The following is a 12,628-nucleotide window of genomic DNA, read 5'->3' on the forward strand; positions in this document are numbered from 1 at the left end:
TGACAACCGGCGCACATTGCTCTGCAAAAGCAGACCGTGCAAAGGGGGCACGGCGTGTGTCGAAGTGCCGCTTAACATTCGACTGTTTCATCCGTGCAATTTTGTCATTGCAAATGAGGCATACCTCTTCACAAAGGCAAATTCTTCGGGCTGTTCGTCCCGAAATGTACGATATTCGTCATCTTTTTTTCGTTTCGCCATCTTCTCCGTCGAAGAGTTAGCTTTGAGCTAATGACCGACGGCCAAGTGCCAATGGACGCAAAAGGGGGCGTGTACCTGTGCCCCCCAGTAACGGCCAACATCGGGTATTATCATCCGATTAAAATAGACAATCGCTCGTGCAACTGCGACTCTGCACAAGACATGATCGATAGAAAATCGATGGATGCATTTAAGCAAACGATCATTTTTTTAAACCCAAATCTGCGAGCCAGATTTGCGAGCCATATGTTATCATCAAAAGAGCCATATCTGGCTCGCGAGCCATAGGTTCCCGACCCCTGGTTTATACTGTTTTGATTTTGTATTGTATTAGCACGTTGGGCTTTGGGTAATCGAAAAGGAATAGAAAGTCATCAAGTTACACGAATGCAACATTATTATTGTTGAGTGATTTTTCAACAGGTAATTAGTAACTGTATCGGATCACATTCTGAAAGTAGACCCTCCCAAATTCCCCACCCTGTCTATGCTGCACCATTGCGCTAGCGCACAGCTCAACTATGCAAAAAATCCACAAGATGGCGCACTCTCCAAACGTTGGCGGTCCGCCTCTGTTTTGGAGTCATTTCTAAATTTCCATGTCAAAAAAACCCTTGCAAAAGTCAGTACGTTGTCGTTGATGTTAGATAAAATAATACTGCAAAACAGATAATAATAAAGGCGCATTTGTGAACCGGAAATGTTTTTTTAAAACTCCGCCTACTTTCTTTGTCTTTCCGGGTCACGTTCAGGTTGGTTTTGGCTAGGCTAAGCGGCGTTCCGCTCCAGCTGTGCGTAAAATCTCCATTTCATTCCGTCAAATAATATAATGGCGAGCTTCAAACGCGACTAAAATGTTCTCCGGAGGGAAAGGACATTTCAAAGAGGAGCTTGAAGAAGAGACCGAGCGAGAAGATCGACGGCTAACTCAAGTTAGCATATGAGCAAGCAGCTCCAAGTCGCGATGGAAGGAGCAGGTTGGTCGCTTTAGTTTCTCCATTCCCGAAATCAATTGACTTCTATATGTCGCCCTCTAGGGCCCTTACAAACTGTTGTATTTTCCCTTAGAAAATACAAAATAATCTTACACAATATTTTTTTTCAAACGTGTTTATTGATGTCATTACCATGCTATAATGTACATGTGTTTCGTTATATTATACATATTGTTAACATTTTGTTGTGAGATGAATGAGGTTTATTATAAAAAAGGTTCAAAAATGAAGTTGCTTGGACGTTTACTGTAGAAGGAAAAAATACGTGCAAATAGAATGAAGTAGAAATGAAATGATGTGCATTTCAATAGCGCTTTTCAAGTCAATGACTTCCAAAGCGCTTTACAGTGTGCTTCACATTTCCCAACAGCGGCCGTGATCTGTGCAGCCATGTAAGGCGCTAACCTGCTTATTGGGGGTATTAGGGGTTCAGTGTCTTACCCCAGGACACTTCCACATGTAACACGGAGGAGCCGGGATTCGAACTGGGATCCCTTGATCCCAAGATGAGCGCTCTACCTCCTGAGCTACTGCCGCCCCAGTAGAATAATACATTTTCTTATTTTCCTTTTCTACTTCCTTTTTTTTCTTCACTTCTTTATACAACATCATCATTCGTAACATAATGCACCAAAGAAAGTGAGCCGTCGGAGAGCCGGCTCTCCTGAATGAGTTGAGCCAAAAAAGCCGCTTCTCTAAAAAGAGACGGACTTCCTTTCACCACATAACTACCGCATGAAATCCGATGTTTTTTAAGACCGCGTGCATTTCAAATGTACTCAATCGACCCCGCCTGTTGATTTCAGATCAGAATGATTTACGGCACACGGTAGCATCAAACCACTCGCTTTGTTTGCAACGAGAAAAAAAAACCATATTTGGAGATAGAGGCTACCGCGGCGGCGAACTCGTTTGACTCGATCGATTCGCCATTTCGTGATCGTCGATGTATAGCGAATGGTTGACAGGTACGGGGTTACTTCTTTATGTTGTTACTTTTCCGTTTCGTATTCTTGTTGCAGCTTTCAGGAGGTGGTCCCCCAATTGGTTGATGGTTTATGTGTCTTTTTTTTAATGCAGAAAAAAGAAGTAAAAAAATCCACCAAATAGAAGAATTGTTGGAAAAAGAAATAAAAATGCAGGAAAGTAGAAGACTAAAAGACAGATTTTTGTTGGCTAGTCTTTATATTACTAGTAGTAATGTCATTTTATGCCTAAAATGAATTCATGGCGGTCAACACGGCGGTTGAATGTTTAGCGCGTCCGCAGCACAGTTCTGAGGTCACGAGTTCAATCTTACAGCCTTCCTGTGCGGAGTTTGCATGTTCTAGTGGCAAAACTGTCAGTCGTTTAAAAACAACATTGATAAACTGACCGATAGATAAACTAACGTGTAAAAGTGTATCATCCAAAATACCTGTAGGTCGAGAAAATTGACCTAAGGTGAGCCTAAGTTAGAGAGAGCGAAATGGTTTTTCCTCATCTTTCTGCTACAGGCACCTGAAAAACAAAAACCCGATAAAAGGCTGGCCAAAATAATGAGGAAGAAAAATGTGGATTTGTGGTCAAATGCGCTCGATCTCGTTTTGACATTGACGTCAAAATAGCGACGCGACGGGAACCTGCTTTAGTTTTGTCCACTTTTAGGCTTTTACGGCAAATCGGCTCCAAATATCGGTTATTGGCTTCCTCTTAATGCTTGGATTCAGTATCGGCCTGGAAAAATCCATATCGGTCAATCGGTTGTTTGAAGCCATATTTAACCTCGAGGAAAGACAAAATAACCGAGAAACCGTTATCATGTTGTTGAATAGAAATGTATTTATTTTGAAATAATATCCCCCGATTGTTCCATATACACTATTTTTGGGGAGAAAAACCATGTTTGAAAATAAAAGAGAGCAAGGAAGGAAGAGAACAGATTTTTCTCAATATTCTAAATATAAGTCAAGAAGAATTATGGAAATGGAATGATGTTCCGTATACAATCAGAATTTTTCAGGCCGATTGATTTGAAATCAACTATTTGAATACATGATGTAATCATGAGCGATAAGAGATGGAAAATTGAAAAGCAGCCTGTCAGTCTTGCCAAGAAGAATTGCTTTTCAGACTTCTTTCTCCAAGAAGACGCTAAATCAAAAGAAAACCGCCTTATTGCCGCCAACCTAACAATAATTATTTTTTGTTCGGCTATACTCGGGTTCCTGTGAATATAACTATTATGAGGGTTTTCATTCCATTTTCTTTACTGTCATTGATAATGTCAGGTTTTAACATTTACTCAACTGAAATCTGACTCCGAAGACACTTCACGTGTCTTGTCTAATTCCTTACGGTTGGAGCATGCCCAGAAGTCGGAGAAATGATTGAGCTGAGCGCCAAATATAGTCCACATATCAATTGAATTAGCCAAATCAAAGAGTTGAATAAATCCGATCTCTCGTCCTTGCCGATTACAATCGTGTTCAGGAGTTGACGAAGGCTTCCAGGGTTGCCCACTTTTATGACGCTCCTCGATGAAATGTTCACGCCCCGTGACCGAGCCGCTGGCTGATTGGTCCGCAGTCGCAATGCAAATTTCCCAGTAGTCCTTTGAAGCTTAGGAGAAGGGTGATGGCTCATTGCCCTCTGGACAGAATGGGGCACGACACACACATTATAACCCCCAGGCGAGGTGATAAGTCATCGTTATCTGCACAGGCTGAAACCAAAGACACATTGCAAAGCACAGGCGGTTTTACGACACCCTTCTTAAGAAATGCACTCGAGGCTGATGTCAAACTTAGGACAAGTAGTTTTGAGTATAAGAGGAATAAAACAGCGTATAACATGGTATATAACTTCAATAACAACATAGTGTGCATGACAACGCGGTTTTCCTGTATAACTCATTTTGGGGGTAAATATTCATTGGCTTATTGTTTTTGCAGATATTCAGATTCAGATCTACTTTATTGTCATTCTTGTACACGTGTATACAGAACGAAATGTCGATACATCTGACCCGTACAGTTTTCTTGAATGTACAGATAGAAATAAATGTTGTACTGAGTTAGAGTATTGAAGTACTGATAATATGCTAAATCATTTATAGCTATGTATAGTATTATACAGTAGTGCAAAGAGCGCAAGAGGAGCAGCTAACCAGATGTGCAAAATAAGATATGTTAAAGGATTTTTGTAGCCATGCATTTACTGATGAAAAATGTTTTTTTTGTGTGTGTGTAGATATTGTCCCAAACCATGTGTGTCTTGTGTCCTGCAGACATCGGTAAAAAGAATCTTCTTCCTTGGCAACAGGAGACATGGTTGCCTGGTGTCAAAAAGGAGGAAGAGAAGTATTTAGTGACGGTTGACTTTAAAAAGGAGGACGATTTGGAGTCTGTTCACGTTAAAAAGGAGAAGGAAGACATTTTAGAGGATGTTGGTGTTAAAGAGGAGGAAGATTTGAGAGAGTTTCCCATGAACGGTGCCTGTTTAACCTCTGAAGATCAACATGAAGAGAACAAGGAGAAGGTGTCTCCAAGCAGAAGCTCCGGGGCAACAGATGACGACGACACGTCAGACTCTGTACACGACGATGGCGACGAAAAGTGTGAAAGTGACAACGCATATCACAATTGTTTGCAGTGTGAAAAAAGGTTTCGGCTCAAGCATCACCTAAAACGCCACATCATTCTCCACACTGGTGAGAAACCATTTGTCTGCTCGGTCTGTGGTCAAAAATTCAGCCAAAAAGGACACTTGGAGTTACACACAAGAACCCACACTGGCGAAAGACCTTTTGTTTGTTCAATTTGTGGTAAAACATTCGGCCAGAAAGGACACCTAAAGATACACACAAGAACCCACACAGGTGAAAAACCTTTTGTTTGCTCAGTTTGTGGAAAGAAATTCAGCGAACAAAGAAATTTGAAAAATCACACAAGAACCCACACAGGTGAACAACCTTTTTCTTGCTCACTTTGTGGTCAAAAATTCTCAGAGAGGGGGAAGTTAAAAATCCACACAAGAACCCACACTGGTGAGAAACCGTATCCCTGTTTTGTTTGCGGTAAAAGATTCAGCGTGAATGGAACATTAAAAAGCCACACAAGAACCCACACTGGTGAGAAACCTTTTTCTTGTTCTGTCTGCGGTAAGAAATTCAGCCACAAAGTAAGTTTAAAAAGCCACACAAGAACCCACGCTGATGAGAAACCATTTTCTTGTTCAGTTTGCGGTCAAAGATTCTCGAGTCAAGTCCAAGTTCATGGTCACGAGTGTGCTGGTGAGAATAGCGGCCATCACTCTCTTTGATAAAAGCTCACAGGTGACATTTAAAAAAGACAGCATGGTCTCATTTGCGTACTCTAGACGTAAGAGATATGTCTAACCTTAGCCAACTGTATTGTTGTTCTAGTTTTTCAGTTTTTTTTCAAATAGTGTTCGTATCCTTTTTTGATTCATGTTATGAAATTAAATGAAATGATGAATAAGAGTAATCACAATGTGTCAAATGTATTGGTGGGAATGAACACTGGGGCTACTGGCTGCCGCTACTCTCTGGTTTCTCTTTAAAGTTAGTGTTTTTTTGATAGCTTTATTGGTTCTTTTTGGTCTGTGTTTTGGCATGTTGTGGGAGTTGAGGCGTCTGGTGAGAGTTCGTTGATTGAACTTCGTCAACAGAAATCTGGAAGTCTTCAGAGCCAATTGGCTTTTTATATCCCGATACGACATCAGTATTATTTTCGTCTGTCCCCCTTGCACGTGTACGTGCGCGCCACCGGACAGACTGATTTCTAATCTTTTATATAACTTCCAAGAACTGTTTGGGGTCTGTTGCACATTTCCAGGAACTGTTGTTCCTGGGCTCGGTTTGACCCGGCATGCTCCCTGCCAAGAAATCTTGGCAGGACGAACGCCAGTCTTTTGTCCAAGGCGATTATTAGTAGTAAAATTTGCTGACATTTACACTCGGGATAAACAGACTGGAATTTCCCCTCTTTCTATCCTAATGCGTTATTTATGCAAGCCCCAACACCTGCTGGTCATTGGCACATTGCTACAGGAATGATGTCGACACGGACTCCGCTTCCGTCACGTCACCGTCTCGTGGTGCAGTCGCTGCCGTATACGCCTGCCGAACTCCTCTGGATCCGCTGGAATCTGCCCGAGCCGCTTCTACCGAGACTCCATCGCAACCCGGACATCGCTTTCCTCCCCGCCAGAGATACATCCATCGTTGATCCCGCAGGTTCTCTACTCTCTCTCTACAGTCTTGTTCCACGGACAGACTGAGAAGATTATTTCTTCCTTATGCCATGAGGCTCTTTAACTCCACCCAGGGGAGTAAAAGCCCAGATTAAACCCCGCCCCAACATTTGCCTCGGGCAAGACACTGAATCCCTAATGCCCCCAATAAGCAGGTAGGCGCCTTGCATGGCTGACTCCTGATTGGTGTGTGAGTGTGTGTGTGAATGGGTAAGTGTGAAGCACATTGTAAAGCGCTTTTCTATAGAAATGCTGAGCATTTACATTTACAGACGAGCGCAAAGAAAAGCTGATCCCAAGCGAGTGCTCCCTTGATTTTTAATGCGTCCCGTCATGGACTGATGCGGTGCCAGAGGGGAAATCTAACAGCTAGGCTGACAACTCTCACGAAACCACTATTGTGGAAACAGCCCGATCAATTTGCCCCCCAATATATAACACATAATACTTGAAAAACAAGGTGCAGCGGAGTCGTGATGTAAGAGGGAGTTCGTTTATTGAACCTCGTCCACAGTAATCTCGAGGTCTCTCTCCGTCTTCAGAGACGGGCGGCTTTTTATATCCTAATACAACATCAGTATTAGCTTTTGTCCGTCCCCCTTGCACGTCTTCATGCACGCCACCGGACAGTGTTTTGTTATCTTTTATATAACTTCCAAGAACTTTCTGGGGGGGTCTGCTTCGAAGAATTGCTTTGGGTCGGTTTGCCAGTCTTTCGTCCAAGGCGATCATTAATAATAATAATAATTTGTCCAGCATTTGCACTCGGGGTAAACAGGTTGGAATTTCCCCTTTTTCCATCCTAATGCGTGCCTTACGTAAGCCGACTCCACAACAATCCACGACACCGCTGCCGAACGTGGTCCGTCTCCAAGGCCCGATCCATTACCCGTGCAACGGATGACTTGGAGCCACTCGTGGAAAATCGCTGCATTCGTGACGCTCGTATTGTAATCGTCACAAAGACCTTGCTGAAGTAGCGCTTACGCGTTGCTAGCGAGTCGCTAGCCGTCTTCTCTCTCAAATTCTTACACTGAAAGGAAAAGCCGTCCCATTGTGTTGTCCTTTCGTATCATGACCTAAGTGACCACGTATTCGACTGCATTTCTGTTTTATTTGTGCATCTACGGTTGTTATTTTGTTACAATTGTGTACTCTCGGTCTCTAAGGACGTCATCTCAAGGTACGTTAGCATGCCGCTAAGTTGAAGTTCTCCCCCAAAACAAATTGCAATCGGATAATCAAGAATGTCTTGCGCTCATCTCTCGTACTTGCACAACTTCTTACCATGCGTTCGTTCCTTCTCCGCTTGCTTGTTCTCGCCAGAGTTGGAGGACATCCAGGATGGGTCGGCTGCCATTGGCAGGACAAAGAGACGGACAATCTGCATTTATTTATAGGGGCGGCACGGCGGCGCAGTGGTTAGCGCGCGTGCGGCACAGTTCTGAGGTCATGAGATCGAACCTTCCTGTGTGGAGTTTGCGTGTTCTCTTCGTGCTTACGTGGGTTTCCTCCGGGCACTCCGGTTTCCTCCCACATTCCAAAAACATGCATGTCATGTTGATTGGCCTAACAAAATCATCCCTAGGTTTGAATGAGCGAGCGAATTGTCTGTCCCTGTGTGCCCTGCGATTGGCTGGCAACCAGTTCACGGTGTTCCTCTGCCCACTCCCCGAAGACAGCTGAGATGGGCTCCAGCACCCCCGCGACCCTATTGAGAATAAACGGTACAGACAATGGATGGATGGAATCTGCATTTAAGAAAATTTAGACTAGTCTCCACTTTTAAATAGAGGAATAATTAAAAAAAATCAGGAAATTCTCCAGTGGTAAGTGATAAATGACATGTTGAGTTCAAACAGCATTTATTTTACATAACATGACGCGACATGAAGGATGTGCAAAAAAAATCGAATAGCCTGCTGTTTGGTCACTTTGAGTCTGTAGTTTTTTATTTCCCTTGTGCCTTGGAGAACTCATTGTTTCCCATTGCCTTACACAATACAGCAATATCTAGTGGTCAAATAATAAACGTTGTTCCTTTAGTAAAATGCAAAAGTGAAAATCCAGTGCCACCCATATTACTCACCAGGCTTTTTACAAACATGAGAAATCCAAATTTGGATAGATAGATACTTTATTCATCCCCGAAGGGAAATTCACATTTAAAGTTAAAATTTAAAGACATCATCAAAGTCTATTATAAGAACAAAGACATTTCAGGAAAGAAGGTCGTAGTCAAATCGAGACACAAAAGGATGATGAGATCGCTGAAACCTAAAAGCTAAAAAATAGGAACAGCTTAAGTGTTTCCCGCACTTCCGCCAGTTCGTCACTTTACACAAATGGTACATTTAAAAATCAAAATCAACAAAGGAACTCCTGTCATTTTGATTACGAGGACAAATCTAAATGTATGAAATTGACCATACGCAGTTAATCACAATCGGTTGTCGGAGCGGGACGTCTATCGGCCCCGCCCCAAAACATATACGCAAGAGAGCAGAGAGAGTCGAAATGAGTGGGGAACACGACCGAATGTTTGAGTGGAATAAACAAGGTGTTCCCCTCTCATTTCGACTCTCTCTGCTCTCTTGTATATGTTTTGGGGCTGGGCCGATATGCGTCCTGCTCCGACGCGGTTTAGAATAAATCTCTAGAGAACAAACTATAATATAATAATATAACTAATATCCACTAACAAATTCACAATTCTATTACGCATACATGTGATAGAAGATAAGGAAAACCACAAAACAGGCATGCTTGGATAACAAGTAAAGAAGTAGATGTTTTAGATTCACACTGATTAGAAATAAAAATGGGGTGGTATTGCACAAAACCAAGATTGGGGATTCCTTTCTTATTTTGGTTGCTCTTGGCCTTACATCGGTTGCGTAAAAAAATCTGTAAAATTAGCCTGGCTCATTTACGATGGGTATTTATTCTCGACGGCAGGCGCTACCGGCGGGGTACTCCACAACCAATGAACCAGTGCGCTAAAGTGAGTCTTTTTCTTGTTGATGCTGCTCTTGTCACTGGTCTTTCTTCTACTTACTTTAAAAAAAAAACACTAGGAGCTTATGCTCAGCGGCCGTAAAAAAAAAATCACCGTCTACAGCTTGCCTTTTCGTCCTGACCTGGCAAACGTATAACCCATTAAGCTAGACGAGATGACTGGAACATCATAGACGCCGCCGCGAGCGGCAGCCTTTCCAGCAGCTCTCTGTTATCTCGCACTTTTTGTGATTTCTTGTTTTAAGCGTCTGCTTCTATCTTCCGTGTTTTTCGTCCCATTTGACAACTACACATCTGATCTATCCTATGGTTATGGCTTTTCATGCACAAAAATGCCTTTATTGGAGGAATCGACTCCTTGCCCTGAAGAATTCTCGTGCCGGTGTGATGAGGGGGCCCTATCGTGGATGCAGAGCCGGAGCTAGCTTAGCGGCTAGCTGTGTTTTAAGCCTTTGGTACCATCTGTAATCAAGGGAAATGTGAGCTCTCTGCCAAATAAGACCGACGAACTGGCGGCACTGGTGAAAAACATCAGAGCGTACGGGGAGTGCAGTTTGCTGTCTTTTACGGAAACGTGGCTCACGTCTAGCATCCCGGACGTTAACGTGGAGCTACCCGGCTTCAGCGCTTTTAAGACAGACAGAGACACAAAAGCCTGCGGGAAGAGGAGAGGAGGCGGACTCGCTATCTACGTGAACAGGAGGCGGTGTAACCCTGGGCACAAAGATTTCCATCTGCTGCAGGGACGTCCAACTTTTGGACTAGCGTGTGACCTCATCCACTCCGCTGTTGCTAACTACAACAAGCACCCCGAGGCCATCCTGTTAATCTGTTCATAAACAACAAAAGGAGACTGCTGCAAGTGTGAATTTCCCTACGGGGATGAATCAAGTATCTATCTATCTATCTAGATCAAGCTGCACTTATTCAGTTCCCCTGGATTTCTTAATTCCAATTGTGTGCAATAACCCGCTGTAAAGAGGACGAAATGATTAAGACAACTCAAAAATGTATAACATATTTGTTAGCATGCGTCGTCTACAAGAAACGTTTGAAATCGCTCCAGAAGAGTCAAAAATAAAAAATTTAACTTATGAATGACGTTCATTCATCATTCAATTTCATATCATCAATAAATAGATTCTAGCTGCAAGGCAAATTCTTGCACAAGAGGCCTCGTAAAAAATGATCCGGAACAGTTTGTAGCCGCGGCAAAAAAGCCTTGGTCCAACAACCACATCTCAAGAAATGTCCGCTTTCAGGGCGTGGTCCAGAGTCAACGTCTCTGTCCCAAGTTGCTATGTGTACTGTGGGTCGACCCAAGACTGCGAAGTCTGCTCTGAAAGGACCGACTGAAACCACATCGCCGTTTTGATACTACTTTGATATCATTATTTGAGGTCGTGTGATGTTTCCAGGAAAGTAAATGAATGAATTAATCAAATCTTGGAATGATGAATTAAATGCCTTTTAAGACTTTTGAAAGATCCACAAGAACCCTGCTAAATGTAAATGCAAACTATGAGAACATATCACACATGTGACCCTGAACTTTGACTCGACTAGAGAATTTTTGACCGCAAAGTGAACAAGAAAATGGTTTCTCAGAAGTGTGGGTTTTTGTGTGTCTTTTCAAGCTTCTTTTATGGTTGAACTTCCGACCACAAACCGAGCAGGCAAAAGGTTTCTCACCGTCGTGGGTTCTAGTGTGGCTCTTCAAACTTCCTTTTTTTCTGAATTTTTGCCCACAAACTAAGCAGGCAAATGGTTTTTCTCCAGTGTGGATCCTTGTGTGGATTTTTAAATCCCCGTTATCTGTGAATTTTCGACTGCAAATTGAGCAGGCAAAAGGTTTTTCGCCAGTGTGGGTCCTCGTGTGGATTCTTAAGCTTGCTTTATGGCTGAAGCTTTTACCACAGGCTGAGCAGACATAAGGTTTTTCACCCGTGTGGGTTCTTGTGTGCGTTATAAAGTGTGATTTCTGGGTGAATTTTTTACCACAAACTGAGCAGGAATAAGGTTTCTCGCCGGTGTGCGTTCTTGTGTGGATTTTTAAGTCCGATTGCTGGGTAAATGTTTGAGCACAAACTGAGCAGGAAAAGGGTTTCTCACCAGCGTGGACAATGATATGGCGTCTCAAACTACGCTTGTGTTGAAATATTTTTCCACACTGCAAACATCCGTGACACGTGATAACACCTTCCGGCTGTCGGTCGCTGGTGTGGGTTCTTGTGTGGTTTTTCAATATGTCTCTTCGGGTAAAGTTTTGACCGCAAACTGAGCAAGAAAAGGGTTTTTCACCAGTGCGAACAATGGTATGGCGTTTCAAACCTTGCTTGTCCTGATCTGTTTTTCCACACTGCGAACATTTGTGACATGTGATAACACATTCCGACTGTTGGTCGCCAGTGTAGGTTCTTGTGTGGATTTTTAAGTCTGATTTCTGGCCAAATGTTTGACCAGAAACGGAGCAGGAAAAAGGTTTCTCGGCAGCGTGGACAAGGATATGGCGTTTCAGATAAGACCTATATCGAAAGGTTTTTCCACACTGCGAGCATTTGCGATTGGTCTTATCACCTTCCGACCGTTTGTCTCCATCGTTGTGTGCGGAGTCAGACGCGTCGACGTGATCAGTTGCCTCGGAGCTTCTGCCTGGAGACACCGACTCCTTGTTCTCTTCCAAGGTGAAACGGATCCCAGTCACAGGAAACTCTGCCAAATCTTCCTTCTCTTTAACGTCAACAGGCTCAAAGTGCTCCTCTTCCTTTTTAACGTTAACAGTCTGTAAAAAGTCATCCTCCTCCTTCTTAACGCCAGTCTCTTGACTGGTGTCTGCAGGACACAAGACACACATAGTTGTGGAAAAAAAAGACCATTTGAAAGCATATACATTGCTACAAAAATCCTGTCAGCATTTCTGGAAAGAAGAAAATTAAATGAACAAATACAAGTTTTACCGGAATTCAGAGATTTTTTTCTAAATCTTACCTTTTATTCCATGTTTCTCCTGGAGTGCCACCCATAATCGTGTATCACGTACACTACGTCGTTAACAATGACAATAAAAACAATTCAATGAAAACTCCCTCAATGTTTTTACATTCACATCAAAAGGCAATACCGGAATAAACCACATTAAAGTTGACACATCAGACACA

The 12,628-nt window shown here is 42.9% G+C and overlaps 2 protein-coding genes and 1 pseudogene across 4 annotated transcripts in view; 1 reads left to right on the forward strand and 2 right to left on the reverse strand.

The window, feature by feature from the left end:
- LOC148376920 (uncharacterized) overlaps positions 1–12,628 on the reverse strand; it is a 224,495-nt pseudogene that overhangs the window by 59,870 nt on the left and 151,997 nt on the right. The window lies entirely within an intron of this gene.
- On the forward strand, positions 936–5,683 carry LOC148376925 (uncharacterized). 2 transcript variants are annotated; one of them, XM_088352172.1, is made up of 2 exons: positions 936–1,178; positions 4,428–5,683. In XM_088352172.1, the coding sequence occupies exon 2, from the start codon at positions 4,443–4,445 to the stop codon at positions 5,496–5,498; it is 1,056 nt and encodes a 351-aa protein (XP_088208298.1). In that variant the 5' UTR covers positions 936–1,178; positions 4,428–4,442; the 3' UTR covers positions 5,499–5,683. The 2 variants fall into 2 exon arrangements, with proteins under 2 accessions (XP_088208298.1, XP_088208290.1); XM_088352164.1 differs by having other exon boundaries at positions 4,465–5,683.
- LOC148376926 (uncharacterized) lies at positions 9,097–12,623 on the reverse strand. The gene has a single exon (XM_088351935.1). It carries the CDS (start codon positions 12,322–12,324, stop codon positions 10,990–10,992), a length of 1,335 nt encoding a protein of 444 aa, XP_088208061.1. The 5' UTR covers positions 12,325–12,623; the 3' UTR covers positions 9,097–10,989.

The sequence above is a fragment of the Urocampus carinirostris genome, chromosome 1 (genome assembly GCF_059441175.1).
Source record: "Urocampus carinirostris isolate Australia breed hairy pipefish chromosome 1, RoL_Ucar_1.0, whole genome shotgun sequence".
Lineage (NCBI taxonomy): Eukaryota > Metazoa > Chordata > Actinopteri > Syngnathiformes > Syngnathidae > Urocampus > Urocampus carinirostris.

Excerpts from the sequence above, each read along its gene's own strand:
- LOC148376926 (XM_088351935.1), bottom strand. The coding sequence starts at position 12,324 with ATGTGTGTCTTGTGTCCTGCAGACACCAGTCAAGAGACTGGCGTTAAG.
- LOC148376925 (XM_088352164.1), top strand. The coding sequence starts at position 1,142 with ATGAGCAAGCAGCTCCAAGTCGCGATGGAAGGAGCAG. Across the intron at positions 1,179-4,464 it reads AGTCGCGATGGAAGGAGCAG|ACATCGGTAAAAAGAATCTT; the intron begins GTTGGTCGCTTT and ends TGTGTCCTGCAG.